A 27,364-nucleotide genomic window follows, 5' to 3' on the forward strand; every position below is an offset into this window, starting at 1 on the left:
AGTGTGCACAGAGTCCAGGGGTTCCCCCAAGAGACTTGACAGAGGCAATAATAGATCATTCTAATGCTCTGTTTGTGGTAGTTAGGCTTATCAGAGGGTAGTGTTAAGCATTTGTTTTACACACACAAGCAATAAGTGAAAACACACACTCAATGACTTAACTCCAGGCCAATAGGTTTTTATATAGAAAAATATTATTTTGTTTATTTCTAGAACCACAAGATTCATTTAGCATGCCAAGTACATTAAATGAAAGGTACTTTACACAGTAATACTTAGAACTTTGAATGGAATCAACAATGTACGCAGTTTTCTTTAAAATGACAAAAAGCTATTTGGACACTGCAATTTTCAACCGTTCCTGGGGGAGGTATGTAAAGTACAGTTTTGGAGGTAAGTAAACTTAGGGGTTCAATCTGCAGGTAGCCCACCGTTGGGGGTTCAAGATAACCCCAAACACCCAGCACCAGCAACACAGGGCCGGTCAGTTGCAGAGGTCAAACAGGAGCCAAAATAACATGGGCCCCTATGAAAACGGGGGGTACTCCGGTTCTGGTCTGCTTGCAGGTAAATACCTGTGTTGTCGGGGGACAGACCAGGGGGGTTTGGAGCAGTACTGGAGGGGCCCCAATTAGGCACAAAAACCACACCCTCAGCGGTGCAGTGTGCAAATAGGGCGTCTGGTTCTCAATAGAACTCTATGGTGGGACCTGGGGGTCACTTAGGCGCTGCAGGCAGGGCACATGGGGCCTCTCGGGCAAGCCAACGACTTGGCAAGGGTGAGGGCCGCCTGCTGGTCGTTGCTGCACCGGTGGTCGATTTCTTTCAGGCTTGGGGGCTGGAGGTGCAGTGCTTCTCCGGGCGTCCGATATCTTGGTCCCGGGCAGTCGTGGTCTGGGGGGTCCTCGGGATTCTCTCAGCAGGCGTCGTGGGGGTGCAGAGCAGTCAGACCAGGGTGAACACATCATCGGAGTCACCTGGGGGTCCTCTCTGGATAGTTGGTTTCTCTGGACACGGGCCAGGGGATTCTGGTGCAGAGTAGTTGGACTCACGCTTCTGGAGTGAGGTGAGAGTCCCTTTAAAGTTGGTTTCTTGGTCTTTGTTTTGGACAGGTCCGCTGTCCACGGGAGTTTCTTGATCCTCGGTGATGCAGGCAGTCCCCTGGAGGCTCTTCAGTGGTTGCTGGTTCTGCAAAATGCGTTGCTTCTTTTCTTGCAGCTTTTCAAAGCAGGAGATGGGCTGGTAGGGCTGCGGCTGAGTCAGCTGGTGTCTCCTTCTCTTCTCTGCCTGGTTTTCAGCTTAGCAGTCTTTCTTTCTTGAGGTCTTCAGGAATCTGAAGAGCTGGGTGCAGGGTCGCTCCTAAATACTAAATTTAAGGGTGTGTCAGGGTCAGAGTCCTCAGGGTAGCTACACCCTCCTTGTGCCCACTCCCTCTGGGGGGGGGCAGGTACATCCCTATCCCTATTGGTCCTAATCCTCCAAAGAAAGATGGAGGATTTCTCAAGGAGGGGGTCACTTCAACTCTGGACACCTCAGGGGTGGTCCTGGCCGAGGGGGGACTCCTTGTTTTTCTCATTATCCCTCTGGACTTGCGTGGGGCTTGTCCAGGGGGCAGGCATCTCCATTAGCTGGAGTGCCCTGTGGTACTGTAACACCTGGCTTGAGCCTTTGAGGCTCCCTGCCAGGTGTTACAGTTCCTGCAGGAGGAAGTGAGAAGCACCTCCACGCAGGACAGGCTTTGTTTCTGATTACAGAGTGCACAAAGGCACTCACCCCATGTGGTCAGAAACTCATCTGGAAGTGGCAGGCTGGCACAGACTGATCAGCCTTGCACTAGCCCTTGGGCTAACATACAGGGGCATCTCCCGTCGCCTGCCGGAGGACCCCCTGCAAGCAGGTAAGTCTGGTGCTCTGACAGGGGACGGGGCTGGGGGGTGTGGTGTGGTGTGTTGGGGGGTGTATGTGATTGTGTGCGTGGGTGTGTGTGTGTGTGTATGTGATTGTGAGCGTGCATGCTGATGTGTGGCGTGTGGAATTCTTGTGTGCATGAATGAGTGTGTGTGTGCGCGTGTATGTTGTGAGGTGTGAATGCGTGTGTGCTAGAATGTATGTCTGTGTGTGTGTGAATAAATGTATGCATGCGTGGATAAATGTGGGTATGGGTGTGTGTATGCGTGTGTATGTTGGTGCGTGAATGTGCATGTTTTTCGGGGGGTGGGGAGGGTGGCGGGGGAGACCCCTATCATTGTCAGGGAATGGTTTTCGTGGCAGTAAGATTGCCAGGAAAACCATGGCAGTAGGCGGGGTCGTAACCCCGTGGGTGGGACAGTGACAGCCGCTGTGCTGGAGACTGAAGTCTCCAGCCCTGCGGCTGTTACCGCCCTGGCGGACAGAGTGGTATATTGGCGGTTTGGCAATGTCATATTTTGGGGAAAGGTACAGCCAGCCTGTTGGCAGTACCTTTCTCTAAAATACCGCCGTCCGCCAGGGACATAATGAGGGCCTTAGTCTCTACCAGGTAAGACGTTGCCGAAGGTAAGTAACTTGTTCTTCTGCCAGTCTAACATTGTGTTATTTGAGTGCAAGCTGCTCCTTTGAGTTACTTTCTTTTGCTTGCCACTTCCACCAGCTGGATATTAGAGGGCTGTTGCTTTCAGCCTGTGTAATAATCCATGCAGTCTTTTTATGCTAGCAGGGGAAGAGGTGGTGTCAAAGAACAATTTCAATAATAGCAGCAGCTACTCCTTGTACTCTCCTTCTTCAAATTCATCCTCCAGCAGTCTGTTGAGACCGGTAGTCAGCAGAATCCAGCATTTCATCCCAGAAGACCTATGGGCCCTTCAGGTTATCCAAGTTGGCTAGGTTCTTCCCTTTAGAGGCACTGCTGTGCAACTTCCGCCAATTTACACTCAACGATTCACACCAATATTCTTTTCAAAGAAGTGATGATGCATGCTTTGTAAAAGGGTGGTTTAAATCGTGCTAAACACAGAGAGAAGACAGAGCTGTTATTCGCTGTATTTTCTATCCTCAAGAACGATGCACAACTAAGACCGACTAGGGATCTCAAAACTGAGAAATGTACATTTCCCTTGCTCAGGTTCTTCTGGCATTGGTCCCCAAGGACTCTATGGTATTACTGGAGCTGCAGGACATATAATTTGATGTGCTGATCCCTGCAGTCCCACACAAAGTATCTTTATGGTGGTATTGGACAACTTTCAAATCCCCACCCTGTCTTTTGACATTACATCAGCTTCTGCTCTTTATACAAAAGTCATGTCTCACCTATAAAGGTCACAGCTATCTCACAAATTTGTAGGGCAGGGACATATTTATTCCCATAATTCAACAACTGGGTGTTGCAGGCGGGCTCTCCTTAGATGGGTTGAGACAACTTTCAGACAGTGGTGCTGTTACTATATTTTTGGAGCCATTTTGGTGGATAGTTCCATCTGCAGATTCCTGGCCTCTTGAGGAATCTGGATCTGGTACTTGCAATGGATCCCCTGAGCTAGGAGATGGAGCCATAGCTCTAGGAACCAACCTGGACATGACATCACAAAGTCATAGAGAAGGCTTCACCCTGTAGCACTGACATCAGTTCCTTTTTTTCCTGAACCCTTCCACTTATACAGAGTTCCTCTTCTAGGAAAATGTTCCTATAAATTGTTAGCTTCAAACATTGACTAGAAAAAATGTTGGCTCCAAAATTGTCAGGTTTCAGACATTACCACTGTTGTGGCCGGCCAATATCACTCATTTCTCAGACGTTGTCTGCTTATGGTGACTGGGCCCTCAGCTATTACTCCAAGCCACGGGAGAACTGTGGTTGCATGCACACCAAGGCCATCAAGGAACAGGAATCTAAACTTCCCATGGTGCTCGAGCTAAGCAGCATTGCTGTAGTTCTTGCACCAGGCCCTATTCTTGTGTTCCTTCTACAGGCAAAGCCTCGATGCTGGCCTCCCCAGGGGCAGAAAGAAGTCATTGAAAAAGGCGCAAAGAGGCAGTGGAAAGATTCTTCATCTTCCTGATATTGTTTGTGTTCCAGGCCTCGCAGTCAGTGGCTCAGTTTCCTGATTCCAGCCTGGACTTTATATTCGGCACCAGATTTGAAAGGGTAGTCGTAGTATACAGATCGCACCTCCAGGGTACAATATTAAAAGGGCAAAGTGCAGACAGCAACACTTAGTGCAAAAGTTGGTGCAGATGTAGTAACAGGTGCCCTACTACCCTAGATACCATTAACAGTGAGTTCAGGCACACTGAGTTAAATTCTCAATATTAGTACCACAACACACATATCAATCAGTTCAAATGTAAATGTAGAGATAATTCATACAAAGTTGAGTAGGCAATGGTTTATAAATCCAAGGTTTATTGGATGGTAGCTCAGTCCTTAGTATACTTCAGAATACGTTACATCATTTAGACAGCTAGCCAATACATGTTTTGTCACAACAAGTGACTTTTTCATGGCTGAAAGAACTACGAGGTATGTCCAGAGGGAGTGACTGAGAGATGATCCTTATGTTATGTGGATCAAGTAATATTGTACAATTAAGGCAAGGGTACTTAAGTCTTTATGTTTGGCCAAATTGGTGTGACAGTAAGCTTTATTTGTACCGTTTGAGTTAGCAGCTCTAACCCCAGTCCCAGTCAACCCTGCTGGAACGTACGAGGACGCCATCCTGGCACCAACATCTCCCTCCTGCTAAAGGCCTTGCCAGTAACCAAGTAGTTGGTGCCCTCCCTAGCACAGACTTCAGATCTGTTGCACACTTTGGCATACTTTCTGAAGAGTAGGCCTGGACATCTCTCCAAGGTGGACCTGGAGTGCCCTTTAGGTCCTCCTCCTGCAGAAGTTGTCTAAGTCATAGCCTACGCAAGGCCACAGTGGTCCTGGAGCTGCCATTCCCTGTGCGGTAGAACACAACGCAAACCTGCTGACAGAGATTCTGCAGCCTGCCATCTTAAATGGTCCAGCTGTTACTCCACTTCAGTAAGGTATTGCTGGATCTCATTTTAGTGGCATGTACAAACCAGGCTCAACCTCCATTGTGAATTGCCAGGTGTAGGAAAGCACATTATTTGGCATGGTTAGCCCCCACTTTTTGCTTGGTTTCTAATGTGGCTTTGACTGTTAGTGCACTGGATCCCTGCTATTCAGTTTCCCAGTGCCAGATCTCTTTCCCTAAAACTGTACAGCTGTTCTGCACAATTGGCACACTCTAGCACCCACTGTAACTCCCTAGTAAATGGTACCCCTAGTACCTAGTGCATGTGGTACTTAGGAAGGTCCCTGAGGGTTGCAGCATCAGTTGTGCCACCCCAGGGACCACTCACCAAACCCACACAGTGCTGTGATTGCAGACTGCATGCGTTGGTGCAGACTAAATTGAAAATACAACCTGTCACACACCCCTATGTGGCAGGTCCCCTATAACTGCATGTGGCAGGTATAAGTCACCCATAAAAGCAGGGTGAATCAGGGCACACGTGAGGGCATATATGCACGAGTAGATATGCCCCTGCTATGTCTCTGTCGATTCTAAGATGCAGTAAAGTAAACAGGGAAGTCATTTTTAAATGCATGTGCTGGACACTGGTCAATAGGAGTTCCTCAGCTACATGGTAGCTTCTCTGAACCCTGGGATGTTTGGTATCAAACATCTCAGAATAATAAACCCTCACTAAATCCAGTGATGGATTTATTAATAAATGGACACAGAGGGCACCTTAGAGGTCCCCCCTGAAAACCTACCAGCTACTAGTGTGCGCTGATTGACTGGTCCTGACCTGTTCAGCCACCACAGATGTGATTCTGGCCTCCCAAGTTGAGAGCCAGGGCTCTCAAGGGCCATGGACATGCACTGGGTAGGGGCCTTAACACCTCTCCGAGGCAGGATGGGCATTCCAGGGAGGGAAGCTTCAAAGGCCTAGCCATCTTTGTATGCGACCCAGATCTTTCCAGATGGTGGAGATGACCAACCCCATGTTTAGTGTCAGAACAGGCAGGAAAATTAGTTAGATTACCAGGTGTGCCCACTTCATGTCAGTTCTACCCCTAAGGATGAGCAGAAGTGGACACTACTTTTTGAAATTCCTCCATTTTGTTTGGAAGGAATTATGCCACTAGGGTTAGGGTTATGCCGACTTTCCAGAAGAAGTGGTCATAAGAAGGGTGTAGTCACCCTAATGGTGGTCAGCCCGTTGGCTACCACCTGGCACTCCCTGTAACACCCCTAAATTAAATATTTAGGTGAAACCCCTGAACCCTTGAACTCAGATCCTGACAGCCTAAGAAGACAAGGACAAAGGAGAGTTGCCCCCAAAGAAAAGGAAAAAGAAGCAGTTGCTGACCATGGCGGACCGCCTGCTGACCTCAAGAGACTATGCCCAAGAAGCCAACTCCTCCTGCCTTCCATAAAGATTCAAGTCTCCCGTGAGCAGCGGACCTGCTCTGCAACAAAAACGTGAAGGAAAAGAGCTGTTGGAACCCTAAAGGCCTGACACCTGAAGTGAACACTGCACCCAATGTCCACGACCCGAGGTGAAGCCAACCAATGGTGCCAACGCAGTTCCCCAGCTGCACAGAGACCGAGTCTAGTGTGGTCTCACCCATCTTAGACTCACACGAGGCCCTGCAGCCTCTGCACGCAGGCCCCCTCTCCCGCAGCCTTGTTGTGAAAGAAAACCAGACACCTCCAGCAACCACTGCACATGTCGGCCTGACCCCATCTAAGGATGGTCACTGGTGCCAACGATGGGCCACCCTGTGTCCACTCCTGCCGGACTTCCTGATGACCCCTGCAGCCTCAACATGCAGGACCCCCTGACGGCGAATGCTCATGGATGAGAAAACCCGATGTCTAAGGAAACCCCTGTGTCTGTCGCCCCTGGGCCCAGGAGAAAAGGGCCAAAGATGCACCTACATCCCTGAGTACTCTAAGTCTACTACCTACCTGCCTGTTGTCCCTGACTGGAGCCTGTCTGTCACAAGGTCCAACTCCCATAGAGAACTATTGGTCACTTGCTGCCTTACTGCACCCGTCCACCCCAGTGCTGCCCAGTGTGACCTGCTGGTGTGGTTCTGATCAGTGCCCAGTATTTACCTTTGCTCCCTGAGCTCGACTTAAGTCTTTGTTAACCCTGTGTATGCTGAACATTGTTTTCCTCCATAAGATAACATTGAGAAAACTCCGAGAATTGCTTACCCTTAAAATGACCCTTAAAATTCTAGTTACCTGATTACGAAGTTCTTGGGTTTGAAACAAATAGAAAAAGAATTGTTATTTTTCTAAATTGGTCTCTAATTTATTCTTTGAGTGTTTGTCTCATTTATTGCCTCTGTGAGTACAACAAATGCTTAACACTACTCTCTGCTAAGCCTAACTGCTCACCCTCCCTACCACAAAATAGAGCATTAGTTGTTTCTACGTTTGCCTCTGCAAACCAACTGGTAATCCACTTGACTCTGTGCAGGTTGTACTTCTTTTTAGTGTTCCATATAGAGAGCCAGCTTCCTACACCAGGTTACAAAGTGCTTGGTATCCAGAAATTCTGATAACTCGCCCTTTTCTTGAGACCCTAGTGGTTGAGGGGTCCTCATCCTCCAAACATAACCCTGACACTTTCACCACTTCCCCTCCAGACAGGGAGTCGAAGAATATTGCTGTTATAGAGAAGTAGGTAAATAACTTGTACTTGTGACCACTGTCAAGTCCTTCCCACCTCCAAGTGCAGAGCATTAAGGCTAGGGCCCCATTGTCTCATATGAAAGCTTCTACTCTGAGAGTTATTGGTCTTTCGGCATCATACTTCCTGCTAGAGCCTAACCCCAGTGGCCCAAGTGGGCCCTTCACTGGAATCTGCAGCTGCAGTGGGTTCAGCTCTGAGGCTACCTTTTGATAAACTTTTTGTGTGTCAAACGAAGTCGATCTGCAGCTGCAGTGGGCCCAACTCTGGGGCTATCTTGTGAACGATATTTTGTGTGTCAAACAAGGTCATTCAGGACCACTAGCGGCGAATAAAGAACATTGATCTGACATGCAAAAGACTATTCTCCTTGCCCCCACCAGAGCTCATAGTAGTGAAAGAAGCATCATCTCTCGGCTAGCAATTGGAGGGGCAGGGATTTTCACCCTGACCCAGGTGGCAATCAGAGGCTTTTTATCACTAGTTAAGCAGCGTCATCACATCAGTGGTCTTGAATTATACGTCACCTGACTGGTCTTGAAAGCCTTCCATCAGGGGCAAGTCAAATTGGGTTCTCTACGATGTGGTACTGCAGCAAGCAGGCCATAGTGGCTTCCCGATGCCCTCGGTCTAGTAACTTGTTGATAGGCTGTACTTCACAGGATTTCCTTAGCAGTCAATCATCTAGCAAAATCCTTATTATCAGGATACACAAACTTAACAGGTATCAGTCATCTTGTTGATCACAAATGGCGTATGCACCTGGATGTGGCTCAGGTAACTTCGTCCAGAGAGGCCTCCCTTCGTTAAAACCCTATCTCCAAAAACACTAAGAGCCCAGCTTCCTGCATTCTAGAGTTGATCTTTCTGTGGTCTCTGGCGAGATGTTTCTCCTTCAGTGGGACCTCAGTCTCTTGTGCACCTTTTCACCTCTGCCTGTGATTTAGCAAGTCTTAAAAAAAAAAAATCAGGTAGGACTGGACACATATAATTGTGCCAGAGCCTGATCTTGCTGAGTATAGTTCTCTGAACTGCTGACTCTGAGCATCTGCTCTCCACTTCAGTTTCCTCTTTGGGTGGTGTCTGCTGTCTCATGAGCAGGGCATAGTGCTTCATCAGAACCTCCACAATCTACACCTTCATACGTGGAGATTGAGCAGAATCAGCTGAGAGGTTTCTAACTCCATCAGGCAGTAGTAGATGTCATTCTTTCTCCCCACTTGTACTCTACCAAGTCAATTTAATTAGCCCCTAAATACCACCTTCTCATCTGACTAGCTAGTGCTCAGGACTTGTGCATCCTGTTTGCCAATATGGGTGTCCCTTTTCCATGTAGGGTATTCCATCATGCTCCCAGCTTCCTTTGTTCCATCTCATCCATCTGCACGGGAGAAGAGGCTACACTGGTAGGACCCACAATGCGTCTTTTATATCCACATTGAAAGTCTAACAAATATCACAAAGACAACCAGCTGTTTATTGGTTTACTGGTGCAAAAAAAGGAATGGTCTACCAGAAACTGATTTTTGTCAAGATGGATTGTTCTCTGCATCAAACTAAGTTACACCTTTGCCAAAAAGGAGTTTCCAGAGGGTCTTGAGGCTCACTGCACAAGAGTGAAGACCATCCCCACAGCCTTGGCTCAGTGCTCCTGGGGTTGGACATCTGTCCACTCTTTCACCAGTCACCAATGCATGGGTTTGCAAGTCCACAAGAAGGGGCCATTTTGCTTGCTCAGTTCTGCAGCGCTTCCTAGTATATAGTCCGCTCCTCAGACCCACCTCTTGGAAAGGCCCTTGCTTTTCATAAGGTGAGGACTCTGCGGTTAGAAGTGTTTAGTAAAAGTTACTTATTCACCAGAAAGAGTTATTGAAAGTATTTTATAACTGCAGAGTCCCCACTGTCCCTTCACCTCCCTATTTTGTGTAGCATGCGTCCAGGAATTAATAGGACTCCATTTCAGATATTGCACACTCCCTGTTGCAGAGTAAATCAGCCAGTTATGCTCTGTGTCTGTGGGTATGAAGAGGAATGATCAAACTTCTATCATGTCCAGAGATCAGACCTGATGGAGTTGCAACAGAAGCTGATGACCGCATGGCTGTTGCAAGAGTTTCTGGATCCAGTCTAGGGTTTGAGAAGTTTCAAAAGGTAAGAAGTCAGTGGTTACATTATCCACCAGAAAGCGAAGTGTCAAACGTAAATAACTTATTCTTCTTTCAGTCAACCACCGCTGTATTTTGTGAACAAGAACTTACAGCAGTGCTCAACTTCAACATGACAACTCCCAAGCAGAAGCTTTTTAACATCACACACCAGTGATATGAAGAATTGCTGTAGACAAATTATCCAATCGGTATATTGCACTTGTTAATGTTGATTAGAACGCCTACAGTTTTTCATTCCCGATATAGCCCTATTATGGATACCCCAAAGTGTTGTGCTGTGAACTGTGCTAAAGCAGTATTAAAGCCATACTTAATAAAGTGTTGCTTACAATTGCAGAAGCTCTTTGCATTATTTATATAGGATGGAGGATCAGGCAGGTCCTCATAGCAGAGAAAGGTCAAGCAACACAATAACAACATATCTGATAGAGACTTCTAGTTGCAGATTCCTTACCTTAGAATTTTCCCCCAGGCGTCAGATTTTTTCTTCGAGCAATACCCTTGCGCGTCAGTAGGTGGCGTCGGTCGACTCTGCGGGCGTCGTAGTCATCGTGATGACGTCAGGAGTAGTACATAAACGCCGCCTCAGCGCAGTGACGTCAATTCTTTGCTTCCCGTGCCACGCGCTGATCCAGAGAGAGCTACCCTGGTCTCTTTTTGACCGAGTTCAATGGTTTTGTCGAGTTTTGTGGTGAGTTTTTGGTGCGTCGAGATGATTCCCGAAGACCAGTTTCAAGCTGTGCGAGGACTGTCACCGCATGATGTCGGTGACGAATCCGCATCGGGTCTGTTTTGGTGCGTGGAATGCCACCACGACCCAAAGTCGTGCTCCGAGTGCAGGGCCATGCACCTGAAGGCTGAGGGAGCGGTCCCTCAAGCTCATGGCAGCCCGGCGCTCAACTCCGCGTAGATCCTGGTCTCGCTCGAGGGGAAGGTCTTGAGACTGTTCGCGGAGCCACCCCCATTCTTCTTCCTCCAAGTCTTTCGGCACAGGTAAAAAGAAGAAGTCGAAGTGGTCCCGTCGCTCGGCTGATGCGAGCGGAGCGTCAATGCTCGAGGCCTCCATCTTTAGAGCCTGCTTCTGGGTCCGCTCCGCACTTCCTCGAATTTCTGGGAGCCAGAGCGACCCTTGCCCAATTAAAGGAGTATTTTGAGGCCATGCGCCTCATTTTTGGGCTGACTGACCACGATACGGCACCTTCAGGCCCAAGGGGTTCAGTCGAGGGGCCTTCAGGTTCTGCTTCTGCTACTTCGGCTCTGGCCACCAAGATCCCCTCCGGATCTGCACCAACGCCAGTCTTATCACTGAGACCTTCCCCGGCGCCAGTTCGATTGTAGACGTCCCGACGCCTCCTCGGTCTTCGATGGGGCTTACTCACCCCAGGTCAGATTTGGACCCTTTTCCTTAAGGAAACAAATTAGGGAAAGGATTGGAGGGTCCTTGGACCCTTATGAATACCAGGATGACCCATCTTTGGACTGGGCACAGGAATTGGGTGAGGCCAGTGGACTGGACACTTCTCCAGACGCTGGCATACTGTCTCCTCCTACCGTGGCTACGGTGGGGGAGCGACTTATGCTATGGTGGTCAGTAGGCTGCTGAGGTCCTTGGCCTTGAGCTGCCTACTGTACAGGTCCAATCTCCTGACGGAGGTGCTTCAGCCAGGGACTTCCACATCCAAGCCCCTTTTGCCATTCATTGAAGCCCTCACAGATGTCCTTTTGGGTACTTGGTCCAAACCCAACACAGGGGCTCCTGTGAACAGGACTATCACATGCCGCCATCGACCCTCCCCAAACGACCCTAAATTCCTGTCCCAACACCCCACGCCTGAGAGCCTTGTCATCCAGGCTTCCTCTTCCTCAGGCGCATTTGCTTCCTCGCCCCCAGATAGGGAATCAAAAAAGCTGGAACAATTTGGGAAGAAGATGTTTTCTTCCTCCAGTCTCGCGCTGCGGTCCGTGAACACCGCATGCCTTTTGGGTCACAATACACACTCTGTGGGATTTGGCCAGACAAGTTCTGCCGCAGATACCGGAGGAGGCCCGTACTATTGGTTTTCTTCTGGTTTTTCGGGGGATGTCCAACAGTCTCTTATGGACATGCCCTTTGATGGCTTCTGTCTCTTTGGAGACCAGACGGACTCGACCTTGGAGAGATTCAAGGACTCCTGGGCTATGGCTCAGTCCCTTGGCCTTTCTGCTGACCCTCGCCCCTAACAGTCTGCCTTTCGCCCCTTTCGTGGCCACAGAAGGGGCTCCCTGTTATGTCCCCAAATCAGCTAGCGTGCCACCCATGCTGTTCAGCTGCTGCGTGGCCAGGTACGCGCAATCCAACGTGGACGTGGGACAGGGAACCAGAGGTTTGCCCAGTCCACCCCTGCCCCTGCTGCAGCCTCCAAACCCTCCTAGTCTGTCCCCTCACTCCGATCCAGTTAGCGGCAGGATTCACCATCACCTGCCCCACTGGGAATCCATCAGTATGAACAGATGGGTTTTGCAGATAGTTGGAAAGGGCTATTCCCTCCCCTTCGAATCTGCCCCACCAGCCATGCCTCCATCAATCAGCCAACTTACAGAGGATCATTTGGCACTTCTCCGCCAGGAAGTTGTGGCTCTCTTGGCCAAGGGAGCCATAGAGAAGGTCCCTGTGCCAGAAGTAGGTTGTGGTTGTTATTCCTGCTACTTTCTGGTGCCAAAAAAAGACACAGGCTTACGTCCTATGCTAGACCTTCAGAACCTCAACTTCTTCCCCAAGAAGGAGAAATTCAAAATGCTCACCCTGGCTCAGGTCCTGTCTGCCTTAGTCCTAGGTGACTGGATGGTAGCGTTGGACTTGCAGGACGCTTATTTCCACATTCCCATCCTGCCTGCCCACAGACGTTATCTGCGCTTTGTGGTAGGTCATGAGCACTATCAGTTTACAGCTGTGCTCCCCTTTGGCCTTACCAGAGCCCCTCGGGTGTTCACAAAAGTGATGGCAGTGGTTGCAGCTCATCTGTGCAGGTTAGGGGTCTCAGTCTTCCCCTACCTTGATGACTGGCTGTTGAAGTCGGACTAGCCTCAAAAAGTCATCTCCCACCTTCAGACTACGGTGAGCCTCCCGCACACGCTGGGGTTCACGACCAATGTGCCGAAGTCACACATAACTCCCTCTCAGACGCTCCCGTTCAACGGAGCTGTTCTGGACACAGTGCAGTTTCGGGCTTATCCTCCCAAAAAGTGAGTCCAAGATATTCAGGCTATGATTACGATCTTTCAGCTTCTCTCTTGGGATTCGGTGAGACTGACTGTGAGGCTGCTGGGTCTCATGGACTCCGGCATCCTGCTAGTGATACATGCCAGATGGCATATGCGGGCTCTGCAGTGGGACTTGAAGTTCCAGTGGGCGAAGCATCAGGGGAATTTCTCCGACATGGTCCAGATCTTGGAGGGGACTGCGAAAGACCTGCATTGGTGGCTTTCAAATCTGCATTGGGTCCACGGCAGATCCCTCTCCCTTTCCCAGCCAGATCTATCCATAGAGACAAATGCATCGCTTCTGGGTTGGTGTGACCACTTGAGAGGGGCGGAAATCAGAGGCCTTTGGTTTCCGACAGAGTCAGGACTTCGTATCAGTCTTCTAGAGCTCCGGGCGATCAGGCTTGCGTTGAAAGCATTTCTTACCTCTCTCAAAAGGAAAGAAGTGCAAGTGTTCACGGACAATACTATTGTCATGTGGTACTGCAGCAAACAGGGCGGGATAGGGTCCTGGACCCTTTGTAAAGAGGCACTACACCTCTGGACATGGCTGGATCATCAGGGCATTACCCTGGTGGTTTAACATCTGGCGGGTTCTCTCAATGCCAGAGCGGACAAACTCAGCCATCGATGCACAGCCGAACACGAATGGCATCTCCATCGTGAGGTGTGCAAGGTGGGAAGCCTTGGTTAGATCTGTTTGCCTCCACAGAGAACACGCAATGTCAGCTGTTGTGTGCGTTGGAGTTTCCAAGGTGGCACCCGCTCGGAGACTCTTTTCGTCTCGAGTGGAACTCTGGCCTCCTTTATGCCTTTCTGCCTATACCACTTCTGCCCAGAGCTCTCAAGAAAATCAGGAATGACTGGGCCCAAGTTATCTTGGTGGCTCCGGACTGGGCACAGAGAGTATGATATCCAGAGCTATTGAGCATGGCCACCGATCCTCCACTCAGACTGCCTCTTCGGGCGGATCTTCTGTCGCAGCAACAGGGGACGGTTCTCCACCCAAACCTGTCCAATCTCCGCCTTCATGCGTGAAAATTGAGTGGCAGCAGTTGACGACTTTTGATCTTCCACCCGAAGTCTGTGATGTTATCTCGACAGCCAGGCGTCCCTCCTCCAAAACGGTATACGCCTGTAGTTGGCATATATTTGTGGCATGGTGTACCAACAAATCTGTTGATCCCCTCTCTGCTCCTCTATCTGAGGTTCTTTTGTTCATTCTTTCTTCGGCCCAGCAGGCCTCTGCTTTGGGCACCCTTAAAAGGTATTTATCAGCCATTTCTGGCCTTTCTTAAGCTACCTGATCAGCCCTCACTCTTTAAATCTCCTATTGTGAATAGATTCCTTAAAGGTCTGGCCCATTTATTTCCTCCCACTCCATTTATCATGCCTCAGTGGGACCTCAATCTTGTCCATACTTAATGTGTACTCCTTTGAGCCAATTCACAATTGCCCTTTACGGCTCCTCACTTTCAAGTCTGTCTTTCTTGTTGCCATCACTTCTGCTCGCAGAGTGAGTGAGCTTCAAGCTCTTTCTTCCAAGCTTCCAATCTTGTCTGTGCACTCTGACAAAGTGGTGTTGCGCACTAAGGCTTCCTTCCTTCCCAAGGTTGTTACGCCTTTTCATGTAGGCCAGTCCATCACCTTGCCTACTTTTTACACACCCCCACATCCTTGCAGTGAGGAGGAGAGACTCCACTGCCTGGATCCAAAAAGAGTGTTGGCGTTCTATCTAAATCATACTAAAGATTTCAGGGTAGAGGATCAACTCTTTGTCGGGTATGTGGGTGTGAAGAAAGGGAAGGTGGTTCAAAAACGTACCATTTCTTGATGGGTACTTCTTTGCATCAAGATGTGCTACGCTTTGGCTAAGAAGCAACCCCCTGAGGGCTTGCGTGCTCATTCCACCAGAGCAACTGCTGCTTTCACTTCCTCAGCACGCGGAGTTCCTGTCCTAGATATCTGCCAGGCAGCCACACGGGCATTCCTACACACGTTTGCTAAACATTACTGCCTGGACAGTCAGGTCTGTCGGACGGCTACTTTGGTCGTTCGGTCCTGCAGGACTTTCTAGTATGATCTTGGTTTGCAGCCCACCTCCGAGGATGCCATTGGTTGGGTTCTATTCTAAGGTAAGGAATCTGCATCTAGAAGTCTCTATCAGATGTACAAGTTACTTACCATCGGTAATTAAATATCTGGTAGAGACCTATTCTAGTTGCAGATTCCTTACGTACTCACCCATCCTCCCCGCTTGTGAACTGATTTCTAAGGAGAGGTATTCCCCCTTTAAGTCCTTAGCTCTGGCGCACCAATCTCAGTGTTCTTAGCGGCTCTGCGCTTTGGCGTGGAAAGTCGTTAAAAGAAACTGACGTCACTGCGCTGAGGCGGCGTCTATGTACTACTTCCAACGTCATCACGGCGACTATGATGCCACCCACCAATGTGCAAGATTATTGCTCAAAGAAAAAATCTCCAGGTCCAGTCTGATGCCTAGGGGAAAATTCTAAGGCAAGGAATCTGCAACTGGAATGTCTCTACCAGATAGTTCGTTACCAAAGGTAAGTAACTTGTACAACAGATAAATACAGGTTTAAAGACTGCAATCTTCCTTAATGAATTCTATCTGCAAAATCTCTTTGCAGATGATGGGTAAATCCTGCTACAAACCATATTAAATACTGAAATATTAAAGTAGATATGTTACTCTGGTAGGTCTCTGATAAAAACAGACCCTGTCATGATGACATGAATAGAACTTATTTGTCCCATTCTCACTGTCCATTTCACTGCTGATTCCCCCACCCCGTGTCTACCACATGTGACTTGTCATCCTTCCTCATGCAGTGTACCATTTTTTGGAGTGGACACCAAGCAGAGAATGGCAAGGCGCCAACCCCTCTCAATCCCACTTTGAGGCAGCCTCTTACCTCTATTTCAACTCACACTCTTTGCCTGGTAAACCTCTTGCGTTTGATTCTAACTTACAACTCATCTTGCTACCTTCATCAACCCTAGCCACCATTACTCAAATGGGGCAGATTAGTTCTCTTCAGCACCCATCAGCATCACCTTGCTGTCTTCCAAAACCATTTTTCCCTCTGTCCTTTCATAACCAGTGCCCCTCCACAGTAGTTATTCTTGCCTCTACTAGTGTAGTAATCCCACACCTTGCTTCAATTCCATCAGCACGGTCTTGCCCAACACGCTACTTGAGCTGCTACATGAACCTTCGCCTGTTCACCATCCAGATAATGGATATGCTCTTTCTTGATTGTCAGTACGTTGCTCCAGTTAACCCGCTTGTTGTTCACTACAAGAGTCCGGAACCTTTGTCTAAACCATATCTTGTTAGTGGAAAAAACTGAGCATCTTCAGTATGAGTGAGAAAAGGACACAATGGTCCGCCATAGCAAGATGGGCGGAAACCAGAAGCCAGTCAGACTGCGAGCGATCCTTGAGAGGGAGGCAGACACATGCATAGTGACCTGATGATAACAGAAAAATCAAATCAGGAAACGTAAACATTGGAGGAAATGCTAGGGGAATCCAAAAACCTCTAGACACATATAAGCACTGGTAAAGTCAATAGGTCTGGCTTTAATCTGTCAAGATATGTACACAAAGACATGCACAAATGCTGCTCATCACATTAAACACCTCTCCTTTTGGCTTCACCAGTATTGGGGAAAAGTAGCAAAAAAGGGATGGCTTTATGTAAGGAATACCCATGAGAAATAAAGAATTGGTTGTGACAAACAGTGTTGAATATACTTTCAGTTGTAAAAACGTATCTCATGAATTCCAACAGAAGGTGAAATGATGCATCAAATAGCCAATATAGACAAACCGGTGACAGTCATTCTTCTCTGGATGAAACCATAGCCCACTTCAGGTTCATTTTAAAGAGTTGATAATATTAAATCTTGGAGATGGCTGTGCTGTCAAGCCAGACCTAAAAATGAGAAGCAAGAACGGGTAGGTGCAAATTATAATTCTAATAGAGGCATCTAACTGCAGATTCCTCACCTTTTGAATACTACTGTAGGCATAAGACAGGTTCAGAAAATCTTCAGCAGCACCTCTGCACACTACTGCTAGGTGGAGCTGGTGGAGCTGATGGCTCCACACTGATGTCAATACCTTCCAGCTGTGACGTGCACTGTCCTATGTAGATGCACCCATGCATACTGACATCAGTTCCTTTCTTTCTGTGCCAATAGATGCAAATCCAGAGCTACCCCTCGTCATTGCTTTTTCTTGTCTCATATTTTCAAAATTCAGGGTGCATTGGTATTATGTAGCGTCCCAAATCTATAGGGTTTAAACCCTGCTGTAAATGTCACAAACAGATGTCCGTGATTGACCCCAATATGGTTTGCTTGGGGTCAGATCATGACTCCAAGGCCTGCAGTGATTGTGGCTGGATGCACACCAAAGCCATTCGGGATCAAGAATTTAAGCTCTTTGTGGCGAAGCACTCCTAGTTCTGCACTGGGATCAGTTGAGGTCAAAAGATATGTCGAGGTCACTCTCGCAACCAGTCTTTGTGCTCCAAGTCTGCATGGAAATAAATAAAAAAAAAGGTGCAAAAAGTCCAAGCAGGACTCTGCTCTGTCCCACCACTCTCGGTCCCCTGATCAGGTGTAAGGGTATCATTGTGCCTCCAGGGCACTCTCCTCATGCCACAAGGAGCCAAGCGGCCTCTCAACTGAGCTCCCACCTGCAGGCCCTCGGGATCAGTTCATGGTTCTGGAATGATTTTGGTATTGATTGCCTCCCTTCCACCAACATCTACACCAGACCAGGTTCCACTGATGCAGATGCTGGCACCATCGACTCTGGACAACAATGGCTAAGCCATGATGGCAAGACTGCATCAGCTCGAGGAGGCTGCGCACTCCTTTGAACTGCAACCCCTCTACCATCTTTCCAGTTCACACACAGTACCCCCACCTTCCAATAGGGCTCAGATCTTTCATTACCTTTTTGGCATGGATTCAGACAACGGGGGCTTTGGTTGTGAATGAGATCATCCAACCATGCTTGGAGGGTAACTGATACAAAGATGGTACCTCCCCAAACACTTTTTTTTTTTTAATCCACCAGGACTTGGCACCGAAGACAATGCCTTCTTTGCAGTTATGGGAATGGTGACGAAGATTCTTGATCTCCACTTTGCCACTCAGTATATCAAAACTAATCGCCTGCCACAGGTTTTGCAACCTGGCAAAATGAGTTCTGAGCCTCTGTTACTGTTTAATGAGGCCCTTACAGATACGCTCTTGTGCACCTTGGCTAAGTCATGTTTAGGTCCACCTGTGCATCGCCAGATCACCAGACGTCATTGCCCTGCTAGATGCCACCCTTTTCACACCCAGCACTTCACTTCTGAAAGCTTTGCATGGTGCAGGCTTCGGCCAACTGAGTGAAAACAAATTCTTTTGCCTCTACTCCGCTGACAGAATTGAAGAGAATAAAAACCTTCGGCAACTTCACAAGTTTGGCCCTTCGATCAGTGAACCTTAGCTGCCTCTTGGGCGTTAGTCTCAACAATTATGGGACTCTGTGGCCCAGGTGTCCCAGGTCATGCAGGGTGGCCGCAATGCAGCAAGTGTATCATCTGCTGCAGACTAGACACAACTGATTCCCTCAGTTGGGCTATTGATACTAGTGTGGCACTCCAAAGGCATGCTTGTATGCAGTCTATCTACTTTTCAAAAGACGTTGAGGCTAGTTTTATGGATCTCTCGATTGATGATAAAGTACTAGCAAGGCGATTGCAAGCTCTTTGGGCCATTCTGCCCTCCTTGCCACTCACAGCAGCAGTTTCAAACCTTTTGGGGCTTTGGTATGGGCCAGCAACCCAAACGGGTATATCAATCTCCACAAATTTTTTGTGGCCATGGAAACCGTGCCTGTCAAAGAGAGCAGCAAGAACAGCAGGCTGACCAATCTTCCACAGCCCCAGCTGCCACTCCTCCCAAACCTCTTTAGTGTGCCCTTGGCAGGGCACAGCCACTGTGTCATCAGCAGGATACAAACCTTTTATGTCAGGATGGCATGTGATAACATGGCCCTACAAATTGTACAACTGAGTTACGGTTTGCCATTCCTTAAAACGCCACCTTCCACCAGCTTCTGAATGGCTGAAAGAGGAACATCTGTCTCTCTTGCAGCAGGAATTGCAGACTCTCTTGCCCAAGGAGAAGCAGAGAGGATTCAGTGCTGGAAGTCGGATGTGGTTACTACTACTTCTATTTCCTGGTACCGAGAAAGGACAGGAACCTCCATCCCATATTAGACCGTTGCCCTCTCATTGCCTTTCTGAAAAAAAGACCAGTTGAAAAAGTTAACCTTGGACCAGGTCTTGTCTGTCATTGATCCTGGAGACTGGATGGTACCTGCACAAAACTTATTTACATCTCCGTGTCCTGCAGGCCCACAGGTGTTATCTGCATTTAACTGTTGGCCACAAGCATTTTCAGTTCACTGTGCTTCCTTTTGGCCTTTACTCAGGTGTTCACAAAAGTGACGGCAGTTGTTTCCCTACGTCGATGACTAGCTGTTGAAGGGGGGTTTGCCCCAGGCCTTCAGTCTACAGTGAGTCTCTTAACATCGTTGGTGTTCAGTATGAACATGCTAAAGTCACACCTGGCTCCTTCCCAGATGCTCCCAATTATTGGAGCCATTCTGAGCACAGTGCAGTATCACACCTGTCCCCAAGAGCAGAGAGTCCATGGCATTTGGCTATGATACCGCTGTTTCAACCTCTGTTCTGAATCTCAGTGAGGATGACTGTGAGGCTGCCAAATGAAGTATGTCGGCTCTGCAATGGGATGTGAAGGCCGGGTGGGCACAGCTCCAGTTGTATCTTTCAGCTCTGGTCCAGATTTCGGAAGATAATGCTAAAGATCTGCAGTAGTGGCTGTGGCACCAGGATTGGGTCAGTGGCAGACGCCTCATCTTACCAAAACCAGAGCTCACAGTGGTGATTGGTGCATCACTTCTGAGGTTTGGAGGCCATCTGGGAGAGGTGGAGGTCCGAGGCATCTGGTCTCCAGCAGGGGCCAGCTCCATATCAGCAATCTAGAGCTGAGAGCCACCCACTTGGTGTTGAAAGCTTTCCTGCCTTCCATCAAAGGGAAGCTGACACAGGTGCTCATGAACAACACCACCACCACCACCATGTGGTACTGCAATAGTTAGGACTGGGTCTGCTCATGGATCCTGTGCCAGGAGGCTTTTTGTCTCTGGATGTGGCTAGACCACCAAGGAATTCTTCTGGTGATGTAGCACCTGGCAGGCTCCCTGAAAGGCACATCAGACGAATTAGGCTGTCAATGCCTTTCAAATCATGAATGGCGGTTCCAACAGAGTTGCTGCAGGGCCTTTTCTACAGTGGGGCGAGCTGTCTCAGTCTTTGTGCCACCTTTGAGAACGCGCAATGTCAACATTTTTGCACATTGTAATTTCAAGCTGGATTTCACTGAGACGCATTTTGTGTAGAGTGGAACTCAAGACTCCGCTACGTCTTCCCGCTGATACTACTCCTGACTGGGCCAAAGTCATTCTATTAACCCCTTATTTGGCACAGAGAGTATACTATCCTGAACTCTTGGGCAAGAACATTTGTCTTCCGATTAGGCTGCCTCTTTGGGAGTATTCTATAGCGGTTGAATCACCATCAAGCGTTGTTTTAGGATGAGAAAGTTTATTATACATTTCAGCATACAGAAACGTTCCATCCATCAGCATGGCAGGCTGCTAACTGACTCCACATAATGATTCCAAAGCCTTGAACATTCTAAAAGCACTTGCATTCCTAGAATGTGTTAAGCTATGTATCTTGCATGTGAACTAGAAGGATTTAATAGTAGGAAGATGTTAATAAAGATACCACAAGAATCTTTTGACACGGCATCAGAGTAGGATTCTGTACCCAAACCTGCAAAACCTACAACTCCATACTTGGAGATTGAATGCAACAGGTGAGTGCTTTTGACCTTCCTCCCAAAGTTCTTGTCATCTTGTGAGCCGCACGTCCCTCAACCAAACCTGTGTATGCCTGCCATTGGGTTAAGTTTGTGGCTGAAGTTTGTGTTTCCCCTAGCCCAGCAAGACCTTGCTTTGGGCAGCATTGAAGGGTACATGTTTGCTGGATCGGCCTTTTATGTTGCCAGACCAGCCCTCACTATTCAAATCAGCATTTGTGATGCATTTACTCAAGATGTAACAATATGTGTCTCCTTCCTCCCCACCCCCGTTTGTTATGCCCCAATGGGATTTATACTTATTCCTCATGTGTGTGTCCTTTGAGTCTCTCCAGGCTGCTGGGACTGATTGCCCCCTACATCCTTACCCTTGTACAGCTCCTTACCCTCAAGAAAGTATTCTTGTCGCGATAACATTGGTGCAGCGTGTGACCAATTTACAGGCCCCATCTGTTAACCCATTCTACACTACTTTCTACCCTGAGGAGCTGGCTCTGCAGATTCAAGCCTCCATCCTTCCGAAGATAGTGACTCCATTTCATATATTTTTTTCCAGCATCAGTCTTGCTGCGTTTTTGCTTCACCTCACTCTTACAAGGAGAAGGAGAGACTCTCAGGTTCTACATTGATCATACGGATTAACAACGGGAGGATAATCAGCTCTTTATCTGATTCTCTGGAGCAAAGAAAGTCAAGGCTGTGCAGAAAAGGACCGTCTCGTGCTGGATCGATCTTTCTAGTAGAGGCTTAATCTAGCCCCAGATTTCTCACCGACCCTCCCACCTCCCTGCTCAGTGCACTGCGCTCTTTAATCCAATAAGATTCTAACGTAGAGATCTGCACACTTGTCCCAGTTGATCTGATTTTGGCTCTGTGTCAGCAGGCGTAGACAAGTCAGAAAGTAGCTACTGTCATTACACAGGGGAGGGGCCAAAATAGGCCCACGCATGTCACATCTGGTGGAGAATGACGTTGATGTGGAGCCGCTGGGGCCAGAGGTACTGCTGTCTCTGGTCAGAGGTACTGCTGAAGATTTTGCTGATCCAGTCTGGGGGAATACTCAAAAGATAGGGAATCTGTGGTTAGACGAAGTCTCTGCGAGAAAGAGCATTACTGAAGATCAGTAACTTCTTCCTTCGGCACAGTTAAAGGGTAACCATTAGTTTTTTTGACTTTTTATGTCTGCTGGATCAACAGTCTCTGTTTTGATCACCTGTTGTGATGTGTTGTTTGAAAAGTTTGCAAAATATGTTTCCTCCTTTGTTCATTATGCCCCAGTGGGACCTAAACTTAATTCTTAGATTACTTATGTGACCTCCCATTGAACTAATGCACAGCTGTCTGCTATGGCTATGTACCTTAAGACAGCCTCCCTCGTCGCCACGACAATGGCACGGCAGGTGAGCGAGCTACAAATCCACCATAAACCATTTTTTACCCAAACTGGTTTTGAGAAAATCCAGCATCCTTTCTTACTTAAGTGGTGACTCCTTTTCACGTCTGGTGGAATATCACCCTTCTGACATTCTTTGTTCCACCTCAACCCTCTAAAGGAGAAGGAGAGACTCCACTGGTTGGATCTCAAAAGAGTCCTTCCTTTTTTTATCGATCATAGCAGAGAACACTGTATGGATGATCAGCTCTTCATTGGATTCGCCCGAGCAAAGAAGAGCAAGGCAGTGTAGAAGAGGACCATTTACCATTGGATTATACTCTGCATTGAAATCTGCTAGGTATTAGCCAAAAATCAACCTCTGCATGGATTGCGTGCTCATTCCACCAGAATGAGAGCTGCTGCCTCTGCCTTGGTGCGTGAAGTGTCCTTCTGGGCATTGGTCAGGCGCCTACATGGGTGCCACTCCTTACGTTTATTAAGCATTATTGTCTAGACAGCCAGGTCTATCGAGTTGGGTATTTTGCCTGCTCTGTCCTTCAGGACTTTTTCGTTTGACCCAGTACCCAGGCCCACCTCCTGAATGGTGCTCCTTTTGTATTTATTCAAAAGTTGAGGAATTTGCAGTTAGAAGTGTAACAGAAGAACAAGTTACTTTCCTTGGGTAATTCCATTTCTAATACAGGCTCTATCTAACGGCAGATTCCTCACCGAATCTCCCATCCGTCACTCTTTTAACCTAAAAACGTCCCTCTTTAGAGGTCTGCACACTGGCCAAAGCCAATCTCCTATTAGGCTCCGCATCTGAGTCGCACACAGCCCAGACAGCAACTAACATCACTTTGCACGAGTGACACCTAGTGATTTTTCCGCACGTCACTTCTGGAGCAAATCGATGCTGTTGTGGACACTACCTACCGGCACTCAGAGGTACTGCTGAAACTTTTCAGGGTCCAGTCTGATGCCTGGAGGAATATTCAATAGTTGAAGAATCTGCAGTTAATCTTTAGGCATTACTGAAGGAAAATAATGTGTTCTTCTGTGCTTGTTCCATTTGGGGGCTTGTTGGTAGGTTTGGCTTGCTGCTGTTTCTGGCGGCAGGTTTCTGTTAGACTTGTAGGTGGCAGTCTCCATTGGTATTTTGATCTTGTGCCCCAGTATTAGTCAGCCTTCTATATGATACTTTAAACTTTTTTCTTGCATCCATTGGTATCAAGTCGAGCTCTTTCAAGCTGGTTTTAGGAGGTCAGGCCGCTGCAGGTTCAGGCACAACCTGGTCACTTGGTTTTTGGTCATGTGAAGCCTCCCTTGGGAAATGATGCTAAAATCTTATGAGCCAACCATCACATAGAGTCTCGTCGATACCACCTGCTGGTCAGATGGGCAGTGTCTGCCAATAAGAATACTCGTCTTGTCCCTGGAGTTCAGCATATTGATGCTGTATTTTTTTCTGAGTTGAACCTTATTGCCCATCAAGCTCTTATAGTCAGTTTGAACAACTGCTAACAGCTCATCCACAAAGCCCCCATTTCAAATGTAAGTTTCCTGCACCTGGGGTCACATTGAAAGGCAAGAAACCTATATGTTATATGAGAATAGTAAATAGGTTTTCACCTATTTGATCAGCCGCCTAAAAGCAAAAGCATAAATCACTTGGAAAGTCTGTTTTGTTAAAATGATTTTTGAGAATTATATCTCATATGAAAGCAATACCGTTTTTTGTAAATAAGTAATGCTTAATAAAACTCAAACGTTATTATAATTACTAAAAAGGAAAAGTTTAAAATGTACTATTAAACTCTACAGAGAATAAGTGTCTCAATTTCTGGTTTCTTTTACCCCAGTGCAAGAATCTTTCCACCTCTTCTGACAAACCTATGCCTCAACATGAAAAATGTATTGCCTTATTGTTCTATGTATACAAAATGAATTTTTGCTAGCATGTATGCTTCGTTTGTAATGTGGTTTTCTTTACAAAGATAATAACTTAATACAATTTTTATAGAAACTGTTTTTTAAGGATTGTTTTCAATTTTTTTTTTTTTTATTGTTGTGATTTTGAAATCAATGAGTTCAACTCAGAGCCAGAACCAGTCAATGAGAAAAGCTCCAGGAATACGACTGTTATTGACGGTATGGTGTATGAAACAACAGCTTGTTAAACTTTCACCACTCAAGCCACTGTATGCAATAGATGACTCTACTATAAATCCAGGGTTCACCTGATGTCCATTGTCAGAAACCTTCAATGACTTTATCTGTTTTAAAATCCCACCTTATTGCATACGCGGAAGAGGTGACGCCTATTATTTTATCCCCTCAAGGGCTTCCTGTCTTCCTGCAACGCTGAGACTGCTCTGCAGCAAGTGGTCGATCACCTGAGCACCGGGGAGGTGGCAGGCTTTGCATCTGAGGTAAGCAGTGCCTAATTTGTAAATAAAAACGTGCTGGTGCCCAAAGTTCCCTTCTGAAACGCACGGCAGCTGCAATTTAACGTGCGAGCACAGAATCCTGAGGCAGCATAATCCTGAAATCATCTCGGGCCTCTTTGATCCATTTACAACCACTCCCTGGCCCTTCAGCTCACTCTTGCAGCTTTCTGCTTTCTCCCTTTGTGACGCTTGTCCGTTTTAATCTTACCCCGTCTTTCCCATCTGTGTGTTTTGCTCGCAGTAAATGCCTGAGACAGAAAAATAAGTGCCGGCCCCTAAAAATAAATGCCGGTGCCCCGCACCGCAAACCACCGGCTTAAATTAAGCACTTGAGGTAAGAGCATGTAGACTTAAATAACCTTTGTGTTGAAAAGCAGGCCTTGTTGGCATGGTTGCCTGACAGTTGATCCAGACACTTTATCGTCATCCCTGGATTTCTCTTTACAAATTTCTGTCGTCAGGTTTTCTAGTCTTTCCATCATTTCAAGCGTACTAGCAATAGAACTTCCTCAATGCATTATTTTGTCAAATACAAGCCCAGAAATGAAAACATGACGTTTTATTGAAATAAAGCAGTCTGGCAACCCTAAATGCTGAGTCCCTGCAGTTGGTAAGTATTGCATAATTTTGTCGCATGATTGTGTATTTCCTACGATTTCGTTTAGAATATATGTGCATTTTCTTTCATAGAATTCATTCCTGCTCCACTCCAGCACAAACGAATGTAGAGCGCTATATTTATCCAGGTACAAGGGATGAGAGAGATGCTTGTTGCTAAAACGTCCGCACTCAACTCAATCTCAATCTCACTAATGTTTTTTTTTTTTTGCACAACTTGAAATTTAACACGTTCTAAGAAATCAGCCTTCACTCGCGCCAGCCTTATTATGTATGATTTGTAAACTCCATAAGGAATCTCAGCCACAGCCTGGTATTTTTTATAAGCAGGAGATAGGGGTGATGCGGCTGGAAGAAACTATCAAACACAACCGGTCTAATCCTCCCAACCGTGCAGTTTGATGTATGTAGTTGATTTTGCTCATCTGCTTTGCAGTTTTGGATGGTTTAAGTAGTTTTATTCAGGAGACAACAGGTTGTCTGAAGGTGGTGACCTGTTTAAAAGGATCAGCACTATAAAATGCACTTTTATATCTGCAAAATGACGTTCTTAGCAAAGCTGTACGCGTGAAGAAGGAAAACGAGTGAAGAAGACAAATTTGGTCAATCCAAATCCCATGTATAAGTTTTACTTGCCAATAACTTTTCTGTTTTATTATTGTTTTTATTAGCAATTATTCATATCCAACATACACATCAACAACACATGGTCATATGAAAATATATCCCAGTCGAGTCAGACAGTATTCAATCCAGTATCGTGCAGTAGATTACATATAGGAAACAATGGAAAGGAATGTACGCGGCAGACAACCACAGTGATGATGAAGAAGCAACGTGTCAATCCAAATATGCATCAGGGCACAGCCGAGACCAAGGAGGCTACTGAGTCAGATCGCTGCTGCGGTGAGGGTGGATGGTATGAGGCTTAGTGTCCCGGCCTGAGTCCTCCTGCGACTGGACCGGCTGGGTATCGGACAAGGTATTGAGAAGATAAGTGCAATAAGGTCCCCATATACCTCGGGGAGGAGACGTGGGTTGTTGCATTAATGTATGTGTATCAGTCCTATCATTGCAAATCTCCATATCCCTCAGCCATTCAGAAACAGTAGATGTTCCAGTTCGCCCATAAGTCATCGCCACTCTACATTTGGCTTGCAGTAGGGCCATCGCCGTGAGGGGCTTAATTCCGTCTGCAATCTCCTTGATGTATTCCAGCAGGGCTATTAGTGGGTCTGTCCGTAAAGTATGTTGCATTATGTTAGATATCACACCTATAGTCTCACGCCAGTAATTTAGGATGTAGGGCATTACCAGGCAAGATGCAAGAATCCAGCATTGTCCTGTTTCCAGCGGCGGCAGCTGTTCAGGAATGTTGGGTCGATCCTATGTTCTTTTTGGGAGGTGATGTAGGTCCTATGGAGAACTGTATAATGTAACAACTTATGCCTGTGGCTCATAGACACAGTACTTGTCTTTTGGCAGCAGTACTTCCACCGCTCGGCGGATAGAGGGATACCAGGTTCCGCTCCCCGCCCTCCCTAACCACATCGGTCTTGGCTGTCCGGAATTAAGATACCAAACTATACAGTTTAGTGACCCCGCGATTGGTATCCATTAATGTGAGAAACTGTTAGAGTTGAAATTCAGCGGGTCCCTGCGGGAATTCAGGGCATGTCTTTTTGACTGTCCCGTAAGCGGGCATATATAAATATATCAAGGGTGTTCACATTTCTTCGGTAGCAGAGTTGTTTTAAGGATATAAAGTTGCCATTTATGTAGAGTTGGCCCACTTCTGCCGGAGCCATTTTTGAT

The 27,364-nt window shown here is 47.3% G+C and overlaps 1 protein-coding gene across 2 annotated transcripts in view; it reads left to right on the plus strand.

Annotated features, from left to right (window-relative positions):
• KNTC1 (kinetochore associated 1) overlaps positions 1–27,364 on the plus strand; it is a 495,394-nt gene that overhangs the window by 447,372 nt on the left and 20,658 nt on the right. For both annotated transcript variants that reach the window (XM_069214955.1, XM_069214954.1), the window contains exon 61: positions 24,824–24,913. In XM_069214955.1, coding sequence (XP_069071056.1) covers positions 24,824–24,913 — 90 coding nt within the window. The remainder of the gene's footprint in view (positions 1–24,823; positions 24,914–27,364) is intronic.

The sequence above is a fragment of the Pleurodeles waltl genome, chromosome 11 (assembly GCF_031143425.1).
Source record: "Pleurodeles waltl isolate 20211129_DDA chromosome 11, aPleWal1.hap1.20221129, whole genome shotgun sequence".
Taxonomy (NCBI): Eukaryota; Metazoa; Chordata; class Amphibia; order Caudata; family Salamandridae; genus Pleurodeles; species Pleurodeles waltl.